Genomic DNA, 19216 nt, shown 5'->3' with positions numbered 1-19216 from the left:
ACCAATAGCTAAGACTTAACCCTTCAATAATCCTTTTTCAAGGTTTTAAAATGATCAGAGTGCTACTGAAATTAACCCCAAGAATCCAAGGTCTCGCTTTATCTGTGATCTAGCTGGATTTCATGGTATTTTATTAAGAAAAGGGTTTTGGAGTAGGTGGAGTTATTCTATTAGTTATCAATTATAAAGAAGCCCCAAAGCCTTCACTTCCTATTCACTATTTGTTCATTATAAGTCTGGAATTTTAGGCTAGAAATTAAATGAACTGTAGGAGCACATTCAACATTTTCAACCAGAGCAATGTCCTTTTATCTGGAGCTGCTAAAGCAAAGTCCAGCCTGGGGACACTAGTTAGTTCCATGGCTCCTACTCTGAAGATAAGTTCCAACCCAAGTTCATGTCCCCGAAGATGTCAGGGGCACCTGTGCTTCCAGTGTTGCATGCTCTTCATGAAAAGAGTCTTCCTGCGTAGCAATTTCTAAGTTTTAAAAATGTTCATTTCATATTGGTGTTTGGGCTGATTATTTCTTCCTCCTTGTTTAAAGCTTCTGCACACAACCAGACTCTACCCCTCTCCACCTCCTTCCCCTTCTATGATACCATCAAATGACAAAGGTACAAAGCAAATAGATGTTAAGTCAAACACCAACGCTGCTTCAGTTTAATGCAGTGCTCTGTCAACCCGCTCTACTGCCTAGCAACCATGGCGGCTCACCCCGAGTTCATTTTCATTTTAATGTGTTGCACAGAAAAGCTGCCTAAATATACATCCCCAGTTCTGAAGCATATAATCTGTAAACTACAGGAACAGGCGGATCATTTCCATTAGTTTCCTATGTAGCAAAAAACCACAATTTGCACCCAAAGCATGTAATTATATTCAAATTCTGAACCACTGCCTTGGAAATAGTTGAAATTCATCATTTGGGGGAAGGTCCCTTAAGAGTACCCATGGTAGTATTAATGTTGGGAGATGAAAGGAGGATTCAATAAAAAGGGAGGTTAAGGGCAGTATTTCAGAATCTGTGGGCTTGCTCGTTTCTAGGGGTTTTATGAGTATCTACCTAGGTCCTCAACAGCTGGCATGAAAGGGTCAGGACTAGGGATGCTTCCTTGAACAATCACTGTGTTGCTGCTTCCAGAGGCAGGCCAAAGAGCCTATTCTTTCCTGTTTTATGTCCAGTGAGACCTAACCAGGTCAAGAAGAGTGTCATTGCACAGGACACATAATCTGAGCACTTCCTCACACTGGGGTCTTCTGTACAGAAGAAATCTTAAGCACACCTAAGACACTCTTCCTTTTAGCTCAAAGAAAGGTACCTACTAGAAGGCTGATCTCATGATGAGTTAATTTAAACACAAAGCCAGGAAAGTTCAATGCTGGCAGAATCCACACCTGCAGATCTCCATCTGGTTAAGAAGAGAATGCTGTGCAGAAAGACAGGTGGGGGGCAGGTTGCAACTTGAGTGTCTTGAGATGAGGAGGTGGAATTTTTTTTTAATTGTAGTAGAGAAAAAGGATGATGTGGAACTTGGCACCATACTGCCCGGACTCCTCACTGACTCTGTTCCCTGGGCCATGGCTGCGTCCTCACTTTGCCCATGTGGAAAATTGATGCTTCTCATATCCCTGAAGATCTATGAGACTGTTAGTGTGTTTTGGGGGATCCATGACTTTTGCCCCATTTATGAACTCGCATCCCTTCACTCCTAGTAGAGAAACTCAATCCTGTGGTGCCTACGATTTTCTTGGGGTGGAATGGGCTCAGGCCAAGTGATACATTCAAGTATTTGGTAAGGACTTGGGCACTTCTGTTGGGATGCTTTGGAAAGATGTGTAAAACGTCACATATCAGAATGCCTCTATAACCTGTGCACTCTATTTGCAACAAAAGAACGTGCTATGATTTCTGTCTGTTTCTTGAGTTGATGCCCTGTTCAGTACCACAGAAAGACCAAGCGCTTTGTGGTCAGAACTGGGTTTGAATCCTAGTTTTAATCTCATATTTCTTCTGTCAAGCTACTTAAGTTCTCTCTGGGTCTCAGTGTTTGGATTTGGAAAACTGTGATAACCTTATTAACTTTAAAGTCTCATGAGGATTAAATAAAATCATATATGTAGAGCACTGGTAAGAGTGCCCTGCACACAGTAGACAAGCATTATGTGTGGGTACATGATCCAAGTAATTCTCTCTCAAAACCCTAACTGCAAGTAGAAATAAACTGCTTGCTCTTTACAAACTCAGTGGCTATTCTGCCTCCTGCTTTGATATTGCTAAACACAGCAGAGCATTTTAAACGGAACACAGAGCTCCTTTCTAGTATTAATAAGGTGTGTTTAAACGAAAGCCATATTCTTTCAGTCTCAGCGTGACTTGGAGGTAAGGTTGGACTGTGGGCTTTATAATATCACAGTGTGCCACTCATGTACATTGTGCTGCTTCTGTCTGAGGGGAAAATAAAAAACCTGGCTCGTGGCTCTGGCAAAGTTATCATGATAGGCAAGAAAATAGACCTATAAAACACTGGAATACCTGTGGAGCTCAGACAGGTTTAAGATGCACAGTGGCATCTTTAAAGGCATATGAATCAGAGAATCATGGAGTCCTAGTACTGAGAAACATTTGAAGAGATTATTTCATTCAACACCCTCATTGTACAAATGAGGAAGAAATGACAAAGTTCCCTCAGCTGAAATATTAAGGCATACATACATACATGATATCCCACACAGAAAGCTACGGGAAAGAAAGAGGATGGGTAGGAATATCAAGATATCCCAAGAATGTCTAAAAGTTAAAAGAGTAACACAACAACAACAACAAAATATAATGTCACATCCAAACCCACAGAGTTGGTCAGGAAGAAAATTCAGTGGAAAACTTATGACCTGACACTATGATGTCTCCACACAGATTCTGGTTTTAAATTCAGGCTCCACAAAGGCAACTCTAAAGGTTCCAGCATAATTCTATGCTCCTATAGCCACTATAACCTTTGAGTACTAGAAAGCAAAAATATAAAAAATAAAAAATAAATGGAGCTCTCCATTTCCAGATTTGAAGATAGCTGCTCTAAAACAAAGGCTTGTTTTTTTCTTCAAATAAACCAGACTAAAACTTCTAGATTCCAAGGGAATGTTTTCAAGGGAAAATTAATCATAGGAATTTTTAAACTTTAACACAAATTTACTACAAGTAGCTTCTAATTCTGAGTTTCCAAATAGTCTCAATATTTCCTGGATACCTTGTTTTTAATTAAGAAGGTCCCTGAGATTCTTAGTGATTTGTTATAATTTGTTATTCCTAACTAAAATTTGCCTGGCATGGGTTTTTCTACCTTAGGAGATACTTATTATAAATCCCAAGCTGACTTTGATCACATTATCATCTTCTAGAGCATAAACAAGAAAATACTCACTAAGTTTTCTCATCTATTTACTCAAACAATTATGTAAAAGAAGTAACCCCTGAGAGGCAAAAAAAAAATATTGTTATAGATAAAGAAGGCTAGTCTTTAACCTAAATTTCTTGAACCAGCAACCTTTCAACATTAAAGCTCAACATTGTACAAGGAATTCAAAGAGAAAAACACGTCTTTAACCTATTTCTCATAAATATTTAACCTGTACACAGTGATTTACAAGGTAAAGAGAACAAATGTTTAATCTTCCACATTATTCTGTGAATATGCATAGTACTATCATCACTATTCCTAGTGAAAAGGTGAGGCTGAATCTTAGTTAGCCAAGTGACTTATTCAGGTTCACAGAGCATAAAGATTAAGACCTATTCCCTCTCACTTTAAATCTTGGGGTTGATTGGTCCCAACCTCCACCTGAGGCCATATTGTTCATTACAAGTCCATTATCATTCACCTGTTATCCTCATTAACACATTTTCTCATAATTTTTGAAGTATCTGAATACATAAACAAACAAAAATCCATTCTTTCCCCTCAAGGGTTGAAATGTCTTGCTTGGGATTTATAACAGCCACGGTTTATAAGTTATAGTAGCACATTTCCTCAATCATTTTACCCAAGCTTCAAGACTCTGTCATGAAGCAGAAAAGTTACCTCCTGTTTACATTTGAAGGTGAACTTTCATAAAATAAAAATCCAACTGAAAAACAATGAAATTGGTGGTTTTTCAAAGGACATGTTTTCCAGCTGTGAAAAAATGGTATTCATTCATACTTTTTTCTCTTCAATTAAGTAAAAAAGAGTTGGCAGAGTGTGTTGGGAAAAAAAGAAGGGAAGGCATCCTTGGGTCATAACGGAGGTCAGTGGGAGGCTGGAGGGTCTGGCTTAGAAGGGCAGCAGGTCTGGGTAAGAAAGTCTTAGGGTGTGCACGTTCTGCCTGAAGAGCATAAGTCAGAAGACAGAATTCATGCACATGCAGATCAAGGTCTGGCCCCATCGCAATAGATAAACTGAGAAGAAATCCAATACAAGTTTCAGCTAAACCCAAGTTGCTGTTTCCTCATATATATAAATTCACTTTTTCTTCTTCTTTTTTTTTTTTTTTTTTTGTTGGGTCTGGGGATGGAACCCAGGGGAATTCAAACTCTGAGCTACACCCCCTGCCCTGTTTTTTATTCTTTATTTTGGAACAGGGTCTCACTAAATTGCGGAGGGCATCACTAAGTACCTGAGGCTGTCCACGAACCACAATCCTCTGATCTCAGCCTCCCAAATGCTGGGATTACAAGCATGCGCCACCACACCCAGCTAACACTTTTTCTTCTAAAGGCAACCTTCAATAGTTTTGTAAATTGCTTCCACTGTCACTGAGGTTTTATTTTTTCCATTCTGAACGTGTGAGCTTAGTGGAGTCACTTTGGGGTAAAGCTTTATTTCTGTTCAGTGACTGAATCCCGGCTGGGGAGTGGGGGGACCATAAAGGTATCCCCCTCGAAATTCAGGTGTTGAAGCCCTAATTCATGGGACCTCTGAATGTGACTGTATTTGGAGACTGGACTTTTAAAGAGGTGATTAAAATGAGACTATTTTGATGGGTCCTAATGCAATCTGATATCTGTCTTTATAAGAAGAGATAATTTGGACACACGAAGACACCAGAATGCACACACAGAGCAAGGATGACATGAAGAGGCAGAGAGACAATGACCAGTCAGGAAGAAGGATTTCAGAAAAACCAACCTCTGACACCTCGGTCTTAGTCTTCTAGCTTCCAAAGTCAAGACAAAAGAAATTTCTGTTATTTAAGCAATACTGTGTGCCATATTTTGTTATTGCGGTACTAGAAAATGAAGGAAAAAAAGGACTCATGAATAAGTCCAAGGTTCTTCTTAAAAGCAATTTTTTCCCTTCCAGGTCACTCAGGGTCCTAGAGAAGCAAACTTTCTGAGATCCAAGTAACTCATTCACTAAAATATAAAGCAAAATACATTATCTTTTCCAGATTCAGTATCTCATACTAAAGAAACAAAGTTCTTACTATGAAATTCTATTATTTATCAGCCACCAGTTTAATGTAGAATTTTCTTTTTCCCCCCAAAGAAAATTGTTCTGAATAGCTAGCTTCACTTTCTCTCTCTCTCTCTCTCTCTCTCTCTCTCTCTCTCTCTCTCTCTCTCTCTCTCATGAAGTCCTCATCTCCACCCTAGCCAAACACCATTTTGAAAGTCCTAAAGAAACTTACATTAAGATATTCCAATCTCTCCATAAAGGCCTTTCAAGAACAAGTTAATCTTCAGACCCATCACTTACCAGCTAATTTTAGAGAAGCAAAACAATGCATATAGAAGACAGAGAGAAGCCAATTTAATTAATTCATCACCAAGGCCAAAGCCATATAAATCTTAGCATTTTATCTGTCAACCAACACTCTGAATAATTCAGTGTACCGAATCTCAAGAAGGAAGGCAGAGAGAAAGTGGTTAGAACGCAGCTGGCTGAGCAGAAGAAAATGCTCAATAGATCTGAACAGAACAAGCCTCATGGCTCAGAACACTTGGAGGTGAGCTGGAGAATTTCTTCCAAGATTTGCACCTGGCTCAAGTTCACAAGTAGAACCACCACCACTTCTATGATGATGGTTTGAGCTGTACTCACCTGCCCTTTTCACAAACATGTTCACATCTGGGTGTTTGAGCAAGAGGCCCTTCCTCCAAATATATTATGCTGTGTACTCTTAAAATTAAGCTTTTCAGAGTTTTATGTCCTCGCCTAGTTCTTCCAAACATCTAAGGAGTCAGTATGATCTGCTATTTTGTGAAGGATACAATATGTACATACAAAACCTAGAATCCTCGAATAAACCTCCTTTTTTTTACACTTTTCTTGATGCATTATGGCCTCACATCATAATGTAGTTTAGAGTAATAGTGACATAAATGCACATAGCACTTGGTGGGCTTTCCCCTGGCTCTCTTCCCACTCCCCCTTCCCCATACAGGATATTGAGATGGACACTAGTACTCTCTTATATTTACATAAGTTCAAAGAAAGTGATTCCTTAAAATTATAAACATTAAAGCCTTTTTTGGCATACAGGTACTGGAGCTCCTAAAGGTAAGAGAGAAAAGAAAAAACACAAAATTCCCTTATAAAACTGAAGGCTGGTAAACAAAGATATTTTACTATTTATATGTTATTTATCATTAAACCACTTACTGTTGGATAAACATGCAAGGGTAGAAAGTATAGACATAGAGCAAAGGGTGGAAAAATAACCTGGAGGTATATTTTGAATACGAGGAGGATGAAAACAGGATTTTAGAAAGGACATTCATATTTTATATTAATAAATTTGGCTTGGTATGTGGAACCCACCCTTTGTACTTTTTAAAACACAGAAGCATTTGAGGTTCATAGTGACTGCCATACCTCTAAAAGTATGAACACCACGGTACGAAGCTGAACACCACAATACCCTGTTTAGTTCAGTATCCTCTGAAAGTAGCACACAAGCTGGCACATAGAACAGGTTCAACAAGTATTCATTGAGTGACTCCTGAATAACAGAGACCATGAAAGAGAGAGTGGAGAACCTAAGAGAAGAGAGTAATGGATGAGGGAAAGAGTGCCATATTCCTAACAGGAAGAAGAATTCTACCCTGAAACATAATCATAACCTAAGACTATCTCAAGTAGACTAGGCACATGTGGCCTTTTGCTTCCTAATCAAAAAGCTCAGCATCGTCTTGGCTGCGCTGGGATAAAGACTTTTGAAAAATCTATAACATCATCAATTCTCTAAAGATGAGCACCAAGCCTAGGTAGGAAAATGGGTGAAATACAAGCTGTTTGAAGAGTTTTTCTTTCTCCCATTTGTCTTCCAATGAATCCTACTTTAAGGCAAAAATGGTGGAGAAGGGAGAGGGTGGTGAAAATTGATTAAATCATAGGAGCTCTAGGAACTTTCCTCAGTAAATGAGCCAGAGAGACAAGGACAGTTTGTTTGTTTGTTTTTTAAATCCTCTGAAGTCAAAAGAAGGTTCTTGGGTTCCAGGTTCTAGTTTTAGTTTTTATATCAGAAGGAAGGGTGGGCTATTGCTGCGGTTGACTCTGGGATGAGGCTGGCAGTAAACCATCAGTAACAACCAGAGCTTCCTGGTGCTACGTCTTCTATCATCTCCACCAGAAAGATTTTTTAAAACAATTGCTGTTGAGCAGGTCTTTGTCTTGGGCTAAGGAAGAACTAGTGCATACCGGTAAAACTGAGAGCTACACTAGCAAAGCTCTGGGGGGCAGGGGGGGGGTCTTCTGATCATTTTAGTTAGAGATGAAAAAGGTCACAGCTGGGATGTGGGAAGGCTGCCAGAGGTCGAGGCATCTTGTTAATTGCTGCTTGTCTTGATTTCGAGCTCAAAAACATTAATTAAATATGCAAGGAGTATACTTTATATAGATGCATTCACTCTCTAGGCCCCAAATCAATGGGGTGGGACTTACTGAAAGAGGACACTGAAGAGTTGAATTCATAAGCTTTCTTATCTCAGCCATGCCAGACCCCGGAGTTCCCTGCAGTTTACAGCCCTGGTGGATCTGAGGAGCCTCTCTGAGGTCTCTGGACATTGGCTTACATTGTTCTTTTTTTTCCCCTTTACACTGAATCTTATCAGTTGCTGGTTAATGACAAATTAGACTGGGAACCAGTGAGAAAGATGTTGAGGATTCCCAGCAACCATTCCTTAAAGAAATCAAGTCAGTAGAGAAGAGTCTTGTTTAATCCATGCCAGGCTTTAACCCTTTTATGGGGGAGAGAGAGAGAGAAAGAGAGAGAGAGAAAGAGAGAGAGAGAGGGAGGAGGGGGAGGAGGAGAGAACAGCACTGACCTAGGAACCCCAAGGGAGTACTCCATTCTGCAAATTCCATGACTTGCTAGTAGCTGCTTTTAACTGTTTACATCCTGAACAAAAAAACAGGAGACTCTGCCAGCCTATAACCTCTAACTAAAGCATAATCTTCATCTCCCTGCTGATCATTTACACTAATTAGCAAAATTTAGCTAATTATCACTGAGTGTTTCCGTGTTTAATTATGGCTATTAGTAATAGCCTGTCTGGCTTCCTCATTTCCCACTAACCTCTTTTTTCTTTCCTACTCTCTCCCCCACTCATTTCCCCCCTTAGGAGCTAAGTTTCCATTTCAAATAAATTGAATTTTTAGTGGATGAGGCTTTTTCCTAGGCTTGGGAGTTTCTTTCTTTTTCCCTTCCCTTCTTTTCTCTCTCTCTTCTCTCCTTCTCTGCACTACCTCTCTTTCTCTCTCTTCCTCTCTCTCTGCTCGACACAGCAGGAGTCACCACCAATAAAAGAAAAAGCCACCAGCTCAGGATCAAGCATTCAAGTATTCCTACCTCCCCAGTCCATTCTACCAGTCTTACAAGGTCCGGGCTGTTTGACCATTCCATGAAATAAAATTAAAAGAGTCAGAAAGAACCAGAGTGTGTGCCTGCATTTTATCAGTGTGCTTCCATCTAGCACAACAACAGAGACAGCACATTCAGAATCCCAAGGCTAGGAGGCAGTGGGAGAAAAAAATCAATTTTTCAAAGGGGTGTGCATGTTAGAGGTCTTCAAAGTACAAGTTAGGCAGGGACCTCTGGTGTGGCTCCCACTGTAGCTGGCTGGAGGGCTGCCCCTCTGGTCCCTCTCAGTCCAGTTCCTATCCCCTTTACCACCAGAAAAGAGTGCATAGTAAACAAATAAGAAAGCGTCCTTCTTTGGAACAGTTTGCCACAGCCAGCTCCTACCTTAACCACAGACAGCACCCTTCTAGAGGCAGCCTGCTGAGGGCAGAATCTATTTTTAAGAGCCACAGACCTCTTCCTTCAATAGCCCTGCCAGGAGGGTGGTGTGAAGCACAACACATCATACCTGCGTTGTGGGATTAAGCCTGTTCCTGTTACCTTTATTTGAAAGGTCATTTGCATAAATGGTGGAATCAAAGTTAACTATAATTTACACTTGGGCAGATTACAAATGGATTTAGCCTTCTCTTATGTATTGTGTCTTCTCTAAGTAGTTTGCATATTAGAGGTTTCCTTGAACTGATAGCTGCTTCTCCCACAGGTGTGGGCAAACGAAGCTGCCATATGGAACAATCATGCCGCTGGTTATTAGCTGTATTTGCAGCCTTTTCTTATACCCAGATCCCCTCCCCTGACCTTTACCACACAGACAACTTCATTGCAGTCCCATCAACTTCAGGCTGAGGACTGCAAGATGCCTGCACAAGGAGCTCCCAAGCAAGACCGGAGGGAAGACTGAAAGCCAGGTGGATGGGTGGGTTTCCAACATGTAGCATTTACTTCTCTAAGTTGTCAGCGACCCAGGGGAAGGTTGCAAAGGAGGGAACAGGGCGTTTGTGCCACTATGACTGAGAGAGAGGAGGAGGAGGGAACCCTTTTAGGGAAGAGCAGGAGCACCCAGGCTTTCGGAAAGTGGCAATGCTCGTCCCTCATGCACATGCGATGCTTTCCATCATTTCAAATGCAGTCCTTTATGCTTTTCCCACCCTCGACACTCCCGGAAAGACGAGTGGGTTAAGGAATCGCTATGCCCCATTAAAAGATAAAGAGCAGAGAGACCCACCGTGCCCTCCTCGAAGGGAAACAGGGGAGCGATAGATAGATATAGGCACTGAGTGATGCTTGCTGCCATGAAAATGGTGCTCTTGCTGAGAGTGAGACCCCGGCGAGGAAGAAGAGGAGGAAGAGGAGGAGGAGGAAGCTACATTAGAGGAACTCCACACAGAGCTGACGATACATCCCCAGAAGAGGGACCAGATCCCAAGCGTCCAGGCCGGCCGGCGAGGAGGGCTCGGTCTCGCGTGGATTCTCAGGTGCATGGTCAACGCACTGGACCACTACGGATGGGCAGTTTAAATTCCAGCCGGTGAGCAGTAATGAAGTTCATGATGCCCAGCGGCCCATCGTAGCGGGAGAAGAGTTGCCGGACTTGGGGAAGAAGGCAGCAAAACAAGCTTTCAAGAAAATGACGAATCGGTTTAAAAATAAATAAAGGTAAAGCACCCTTTTTTTTCGGAGCTGAAATTTAGGATGCCAAAGTCCACCCAGGTGTAGCAAACCTCCTGTGCAGCCCCGGCATGCCACACACGTCAGGGAAGGACCGGGATCTTCCTTCAGATGTCCAGGCACCTCCGGTCTGATGACCTAACTGCACACTACTGGGAAGCCACACCAGGGAGGTAGACCCGGAGGAAGAGAGAGAAGCGGCTGGAGCCCCAAGTAGGTTCAAGCTAGTTTATCCCAACAACCAAGGAGTTTGAACATTTTTCTTTTTCTTTTCCTGTTTCGACTTCCATGCGATGCAATGCAGAAATGTCAGGCAAACGGGGGCTGCAGGTGGAGGAGTTCTTGCGCTCTTCGGGGCCTCGGCGGAAGGGCGCGGAGGCTATTAACCCTGCGCTTTCTGGACCCGCGCCACGGAGCAGCCGCCTGCTCCCCGGGTTCCCAACTGGATGAAAAGAAGCCGGTGGAGGCGGCAGCGGCAGCCCGAGGAAGAAAGCCAGGACCTGAGCGAAACCGGAGCGCGGAGCAGCCGCCCAAACCCAACGTGGCAAGAGGCGGAGAGAGGCGGCGGGCGCGATCAGGGCAGCGCGCGCGAGGAGACGAGGTGCCCTGCAGGCGCAGAGGTGGCCGCGGCGCGCGGGCTCCGGCCAAGTGCGCGGATCCCGAGGCACAGGTGAAGTGAAGCGAGGAGTTGGGAAACCAAATTCACAAATGGGCAAGTCGTATGCAAATAGCGCACTCCCGAGAGCAAATCAGCGCCGCCCGAGCGCTCTGCCGAGGGACTGGCTCGCTCCGGGAGGGAGGGAGGGGCCGAGCGCCGGGTCCGGCCCTCCCCATTCAAGCGCACGCTCATCTACACCCGCGCGAGCCTCCCGCGCACACCGCACTCGCTCAGCTCCCGCCCAGCCCCGTGTGCGCGCTGGCGAGTAAGACCCACAGGCCGACGCTACGCCTCCCTCATCGCCCTGCCTGGCTCCGCTCCCGGGCGCCTTAAACCCAACTGGGACGATTCAAGCACCTCTTACGGTTTGGGAGGTGGCCCTTAGTAGGAATACAAATAAACCCCTTAAGTCAGCAGAAAGTGCTGGGACTGCTGTAGGCGCGGGGCAGAAGCTTGCTGCTCCCTGGCTGGCAGCTGCTGGCTGGAATGGTCATTCTCCAGGCCAGTGTCTCTCCTGGACCCAAAGGACTCTGGGCCTTGACTCTTCAAAGTGACCGGGTGTCCCGGGGACCCCGAAGTGACGGGGGTCTTTAGCTGGTGGTCCTTAGATCCGAAAAATTGGCTTCCACTCTGGATGCTCTTGGTACTCAGGACCCAGAGGAGGTTAGGCTTCCGAGCCTGCTGTGCTGGTCAAAGAACCTGAGAGGCAGTGAGGGTCCAGAGTCTGAGGGCAAAGGAGGGATGGCGGGTCTGTCCTGGGTCTGCCATGGAAGTGCTGTCCCAGGTGGGTGAAGTCTCCTAGGAGCTGGGCACCAGAGACTGCGTGGTGTCTACATTCAAGCTGAACCAAGTTTCCTGACAGTGTCTCTCTTGGCCATCTGTGACTCCAGGAGCTGCCCAGGGCTGTGCCAGAAAACAGGGACATTCTGGCAGGTGGCCTTCACCTCTCTACTCTGTGATCTGCAGGGAAGAAGGATAGCCATCCTTGGCCAGAGGCTTTTCTACCTGGGCCTTTCTGGTTTTGGCTTCCTCCTCTACACTCACCTGAATTAAAAATCCATACATTCTGGGGCAAATAGGGGTGGCAGCTGAGGGAATAATACTAATAATACTAAATAGTTAAATCACATCGTACATGTTGTATTTGGGTTGAATATTTATAGCACCTATTATACACTCCTGCTCTTATTTCAAATCCTCTAATGGAGGATAAAGAGCCAGGATTAAGACAGTGTCATTCATCCTTGGGACTTGCCAAGGAATGCTAAGGAAATAACTTTATGCCTTCCTAGTAGATTCAGAGAGCAAACCTACAGGTGATGTGTCTTCAAGGCCAAATGTCAAGTCCATTTCAGAATTTATGGTAGTGAGTTGGCATTCTGGGTCTGAGATCCTTCTCTGAAAATTCCATGCCGCCCACTGGTAAATGGTATATAGGATCTACCTGCCCTGCATCTCAATTCCGGGGTGGCCCAGTATCCACAGACTCCCAGGAAAGGGGCCCTCTGACAGGTAGGGAGAAAAAAAGAGACTCTGACAGGTCTCTCGTGCCTTTGGGTAGAGGTATGAGAACATAATGTCCTACACCATGGTCATGTGTCCAGGAACATGGACACTTCACTTTTAGTTTCCACCTCTGTCAAGTGTGGACAATGCCTCCCTCCTGAGGTGGTTGGGGATTACAAATGAGATGACATCTACACAAACTCTGGCATAGCACCTGACAAATAGCAGCAGGACTCTTTGTGCACTAGAAAAATCAGTTGAACCTGCCAAGGAGGCTAGGTACATGTTTTGGTTCTTATGCAAAACTCATGAAAAATCTTATTATCTTAAATGTATTCTTTTAATGTACATGATAATTCCCATTTCACTCAGCTGCTTCTTGATTTTGTTCCCCAGAAGGATTCCTACTGTACTTTTAACTTATTCAGATTCTATATCATGGCCTTAAAGAGATCTAGATGACCGAGCTTCTGCTAAAATCTTTAGTGTGTGCCAGATACCCCCTTACTCACCACCCTTTAGTACCTCAGACCTTCTTTCTTCTTTTTGAATGTGTCTAGTTCTTTTCCAACCCAAAACCTTTACAACTTTGCTGGTCCTTCTTGTCTGGAAGGTTTTTCCCAATATTTTCATGTAGCCAGTGCATATCAGATGTTACCTCCTCAGAGGCTCTCACTGGTCCTCATCTACAATTAGCCAAAGCCATCCCTGAAGGGCATTCTATTCCACTACCTCTATTTTCTGAAATAGATTCATCTTTTTTTAAAAAAATATCCTTAAGAAAGGATGGTAAGCATCATGGGAGGTGAAATAAGTCAGGCTCAGAAAGTCAAGGATCATGTGTTTTCTTTCCTATGTGGAAGCTAGGGAGAGAAAAAAAAATAGAGAGAAAGGATCCCATGGAAACAGAAGGGAGAGTAATAGGGTGAAAGAAAGGGAGGTGCTAGGGATTGATATGGATCCATTCATGTCATGCACATGTAGGAATATGCCATAATGAGAACCGCTTTTCTGTATAACTCTTACATACCAATAAAGAAAAGGGCAGGATGTGGCACAGTCTCTGAGGGCTGTGCCTCTGCCTTGCTATCTCTGACATCCTGTGTGTGGGGAGCTAGGGAGAGCACACAATAGTGTCTGCTTGCTGAGTGGATAAACCCAAGAAGCCACTTGCCAGTCTCATGATCACATGTACCTATATCATTAGTTTCATGGGGTCATTCATCTCTCTGGCGTTAGTGACACGGACCCCCCAGTCACAAGCTCTCCTGAGTTGACAGGCAGAACACCTTAACTACTTCCTTCTTTACTCAGCTGTGGATGAGGGTTGGAAATTCTGTTTTGTCTTCATCCCAAGGAAGCCTGAGAAGCTTAGATGGACCTTTCAAGTAATTGTCTGCTAGGCAGTAGAGTGAGAATGAATCCTTAATGCAGCACAAAATCAGCAACTGCTGCTGGTGTGTCACAGCTGGAACTACTCATTTGACTCGACACACTTATAATTTATTTATTTACTTTCCACAAAATGTCAAAAGGAGTAGGTGTGAATTCCAGTATGTCAGATTCCATGTGTGGACAAGGTTGACTATTGAGGAGACTAACGAGAGGGCAAATACAAACGTGGTTTATATTCATTCTTTCACTGCAGAGAACTAACCTGCTAAACTACGTGTTCTTCTCTAATATAATACATTGTTAATTTTTTCATATGCTCCTTGTCTCTCCCCTAGTCAGTGCCTTCCTATTTAGACTCCCATTCTTCTATTATGCTGACTTTTACTTTAAAATGATTTTTTGGAGACTAGTTATCATTGCGATGCCGTTTAAACCCTTCCTGCAGCCAGAGTTGCAGATGAAGGATTATGCTGCCCATCAAAAGCTCCCCTCTCTCCTTCTGAGTTCTCTTCTTTAGTGGGCCCCTTCAGTGAGAGTACTTGGGGATCAAGTGTGCAACTAGAGGACAAGGATGTGCTTCAGCTGTAGTCTAAGGAATCTTCTGGCTTCTAAAGTAAGTTTTGAGATATACTTAATGTGTCAGGTGCCAGAAACCCCATGTAAAGTTGCCCTATCTACTCTCATCTCTCACAACACAGTTTATCTCTGCAAAAATCCCTCTTCTTCCCTGGGCAGACTGAGCCCAGTCTTACCTTGGCTGCCAGCAAGAGGTCCCTGTCAAGTTCATTGTTGCTGGCACATCTAATATGACTCTACAGATCCAGGGAGACCAGAAAGTAGGAGATAGTCAGTTTCTGTGGGAGGCTTAAGCTCTTGGGTGAACACCTTTTTTTTTTTTTCCTCCAAAATTAAGAACAAACATCTTTGCTTTGTCTCTCTATACAGGGCTCCAAAAGGCAATTTAGAAAAAGAACCAAAAAAAAAAAAAAAAAGAAAGAAAGAAAGACAGAAAGAAAGAAAATCACACAACAACTAAACTCCCCTAATGTGAAATAAAATAAAAGTCCTGAAAAAATAGAGGTGACTGTTAACATGGCTATAAATATATCCAAGGGTTCCAGTGATACCATAAAATAGTCGAACTTTGCTTTATTATATGTCAGTCGATTTATTTATAGCCACATAATTCATCCTGCTGCTCATTTATTTAAGAAAGCCTCCTTGCCATAAAGATTTGGATTATATTTTCCATTTGGGGTTATAAAAAGAAGTTTTGTTCTTTTAAACATCATTACTACATAGATTTGATTTCAGAAAGCAGGACAACGGCACAATAGCATCCTTGTATAACTTTGTGCTTTAGAGAATGCATATATACTTTGTGTTGTTTTTCTTTTCTTTTCGTTTCATTTCTTTTCAACATGTCCTTCCAAACACCCAGACTTATTTCTTTGTCCTCCTTGTGGCTGAAACAGGAATATCAGGAGTTTTGATATTGAGAAAAATCTCTTCAGCTTTTCCAGATCTCTTGAGTTTGATCACTGCAGTTTGCAGTTTGGGGTATTATTAATATATATATATATATATATATATATATATATATATATATATATATTTTTTTTTTTTTTTTTTCAGTACTGGGGATGGAACCCAGGGGCATTCTATCCACGAGTGACACCCTAGTCCTATTTTTTAGTCTTTATTTTTTATTTTATTTATTTATTTTTATTTATTTATTTATTTATTTGGTGGTACTGGGGTTCCTGGAAGCCCTTCTACATCCGAGCTACACTCCCAGACCTATTTTATATTTTATTTGGAAACAGGGTCTCTTAAGCCAGTGCGACTGGCTTCGAACCTGCGCGATCTTCCTATCTCTGCCTCCCAAGCGAGGGGATTACAAGCGTGCACCACCACGCCTGGCTTTAGTCTTTATTTTAAAACAGGGTCTCACTTAGTTGCAAAGGGCCTCATTAAGTAGCTGAGGCTGTCTGCGAACTGCGATCCTTCTGTCTCAGCTTTCCTAATGCTGGGGCTATAAGTGTGTGCCTCCACACGCCCAGCAAGTATTTTCTGCATTGGAATCATTACACATTTTTTCAAGGATAAGAAAAATGTGAAGTGTTTCAGCCAGCTTCATTTAAAAAGCCCAAGTAAAATTATTTTAATATGGAAACCTTTCCTTTTCTTTCAAAGACAAAGCTCAGTTAGTTCTTTGTAGAGAGATTTGGCAATACACTCAGTTATTCACTGAACTTAACATTGGCTAAGTCTAAATTTCTCACTCTCAACACCACTAAATCTCCCTATAGTTTAAAAAAATTGCACAAAAGGAATTATTGTTTTATAGTAACAGAAAGAATAATTTGAGTTGTATATGTCTATGATAAGTTATTGAATAAAAATCTTAAAAGACACTTTGAGAGTGTATACAGGTTTAGATTTCAGGTGCTTGGCTGCCTAGCTAGGTTCAAACCCAGAGTCCATTTGTTATCTGCCATGAAAATGTAGATAAAATCCATAGTCTCTTGCTTGTCTTACCTTCTCCACTTTAAAATGAGAATAATCATACAATATGTCTAATAGGTTTAATAAAAACATCCTTTCTTGTTGATACAAATCTCCAGGGTTATTATAAGTAAAGAGAAAAGCTCTCTCGACATTTCCAAAACACAGAGTAAGGGGCCCCTCCTATATGCTAACTCATTGGATTCTCTTTACTTATCTCTTCAGGAAAGGGTACAGCTTCATCATGTCCTTCTCACGGCTATGTTTCAAGTCAACTCCAAAGCAAAAGCTCACAACTGGTCTGAGAACCAGGTAATACTGACTAACCAAACCCAGCACTGTTTTAATGATGATTTTCCAGATGAGAGTAGAACTCTCTGATCCCAGTCTGCTTTAAGATCTTGTAGATCTTAAAGACTTTAAGATTCTTTAAGAACTCTCTAGTTCTCTTTCCCATCTCTGGGTTTTCTCACCACTTCTCAAGTAATGATAAAAAAAATTCTAATAAGTTACCCTCCTCCCTAGAAGATATGCCTTTAAAATCCTTCATAATATCCAGAGGACTGTAGGATTTCACTGTTATTCAACAGTTTTGTAAGTTATAGTGAATGCACCGCTAGTTCTGCTCTATTTAGAAAGAAACCACAGTCCCTGCCCCTCCGGAGCATGAATTCATTCACTCCATGGACATTACATTTATACTTCTTGTGGGCAAGTAACTGGATGAAGTTCAGGAGATCAAGTCATAAAGAAGGGTTTCTAGGCCTCGGGAAGTAAATGCTTTAGCAGAAAAGAAAAGACAAAAAAAAAAAAAAATAACCCCACTGATCCCAAATACAAACCATAAGCCTCATTTTTTTAAAAAGATTTCCTATGATAGAGAGCTCACTGCCTTGCAAGGAATCCCTTCTGACCTTATAACAGCTCCAAGTGTCAGAAAATTCATCCTTATAAAGGAATGCCTTTACATGTTTATTATAGCATGTATTTTGCTAGATAAATATTAGAATAAACATATAAAGAAGGACACAGGACAGAGAATAGGACTACTCTGCGGTAGGGAGGGAAAGAGCCATAAAGAGAGATTCACACACAAGGGAACACATGAACTGAGTATCAGAGGACTAGAGTTCAAATCCTAGGTTCACAACTTATAACTTATGACCTTGAACAACCTACTTTAAACCCTCTAAGCATGTTTCCTGAACAGTATACTAATGAATAATCCCAACTCAAGGGACAGTTATTGAGAACACAATAAAAGATACATTTGAGAAGAAAGTAGTACAGTGATGGTCACTAATAGTATGAACCTGGCCTTGAAAGTTCTCATATAGACAGAAAGAGAGGAATGTAAAATAAAATAAGAAATTAAAAGGGTTGGGTTGAAGTATCCTTAGAGAGCTTCCTAACAGATAGGAGGCTATTTTTTTTTTTAATTGTAAAATCCTAGTCGGGCATGGTAGTTTGTAATCTTAGCATTTGGGAAGCTGAGACAGGAGGATCGGGGTTCACAGACAGCCTTAGCTACTTAGTGAGGCCCTTTGGAACTCAGTGAGACCCTGTTTCAAAATAAAGAATAAATAAAAAACAGGGCTGCAAGTATAGCTCAGAGGTAGAATGACTTTTGTCCCATCTTCAGTACCACACACACACACACACAAAAATTGTAAAATCCTAAAGAGCTTTAAAAGGGACCTACGTTTTCTTTTAATGCAAAATAAGGTATTTCATGTGATTAAAAAAAAAAGGCAAGGAAGGGCAGGAAAGGGAGAGAAAAATTGAAAAGTAGGAAGAAGAGGAGACACACACATTGGAAACTCTGTTCTTTATTTCTAATAACTGGATTGTCATACTCATAGATGTTAAAAAATGCACTCAAGTAATTTTTTAAACATTGTGTCATACCAGGAGTTTACCTTTGCTTAATTTATTCCATTTTCTTATTTTTCAAATACTAAAATACTTATTATGTTAAATTCAAAAGACTATCATTTAATTCTACAAATTTCCTGGTACAAGAATACATCTCAGTCAAGCCTGGCATGGTGGCACACGCTTGTAATCCCAGCATTTAGGAAGCTGAGACAGGAGGATCGCAGACAGCCTCAGCTACTTAGTGAGGCTCTTTGCAACTCAGTGAGACCTTGCTGCAAAATAAGGAATAAAAATAGGTTTAGGGGTGTAGGTTGGCAGTAGAATGCCCCTGGGTTGCATCCCCAAGTCTCTATCTCACTCACTATCTCTAAGGAGTATATCGTCTAATAAAGGAAAAAAGATCTAAAATCAATGACCATTTTCCCTTTGATGCCATGTAGTTCTAAACTCCCTTAACATAGAAATCTGGAAAAGTTATGAGTTGAATGTTCTAACAGAAGGTACAAAATGTTATCTAAGCAGCTTCTGAGATGCTTGCAAGATGGGTAATAAGGGCATTTCTCAGTGGTATTAAGGATTTAGCACTTTCAAAAATGGATAGTCAGGTCGGGGGTTACTGACATGTGAGTTTATATTATAGGTAGGAGAAAAAGGCTGTTCTTAAAAATAGATGAAACAACATTAAGGTAATATTTTAGCATCGATGATATCAATGTCTTCAAAATCCACCACTTCCAATCTGGACAGGCAGAATTAGTTGTTCT

At 41.9% G+C, this 19216-nt stretch overlaps 1 protein-coding gene across 18 annotated transcripts in view; it reads right to left on the bottom strand.

The window, feature by feature from the left end:
* Positions 1-19216, bottom strand: part of NRXN3 (neurexin 3) — a gene marked incomplete at both ends in the record, with an annotated part of 1617361 nt that overhangs the window by 568134 nt on the left and 1030011 nt on the right. For 4 of the 18 annotated variants that reach the window (XM_080707455.1, XM_080707456.1, XM_080707457.1 and 1 more), the window contains one exon: positions 10065-10320. The exons of the other annotated variants lie outside the window; for them this stretch is intronic. In XM_080707455.1, the coding sequence (XP_080563581.1) occupies positions 10065-10320 (256 nt within the window). Of the gene's footprint in view, positions 1-10064; positions 10321-19216 lie in introns of those variants that run through there. 18 annotated transcript variants of the gene reach the window in all.

Source organism: Muscardinus avellanarius (assembly GCF_963383645.1).
Source record: "Muscardinus avellanarius genome assembly, chromosome: 12".
NCBI classification, from domain to species: domain Eukaryota; kingdom Metazoa; phylum Chordata; class Mammalia; order Rodentia; family Gliridae; genus Muscardinus; species Muscardinus avellanarius.
The sequence above is the reverse complement of the archived record's forward strand: the minus strand, read 5'-3'. Positions and strand labels throughout refer to the sequence as shown.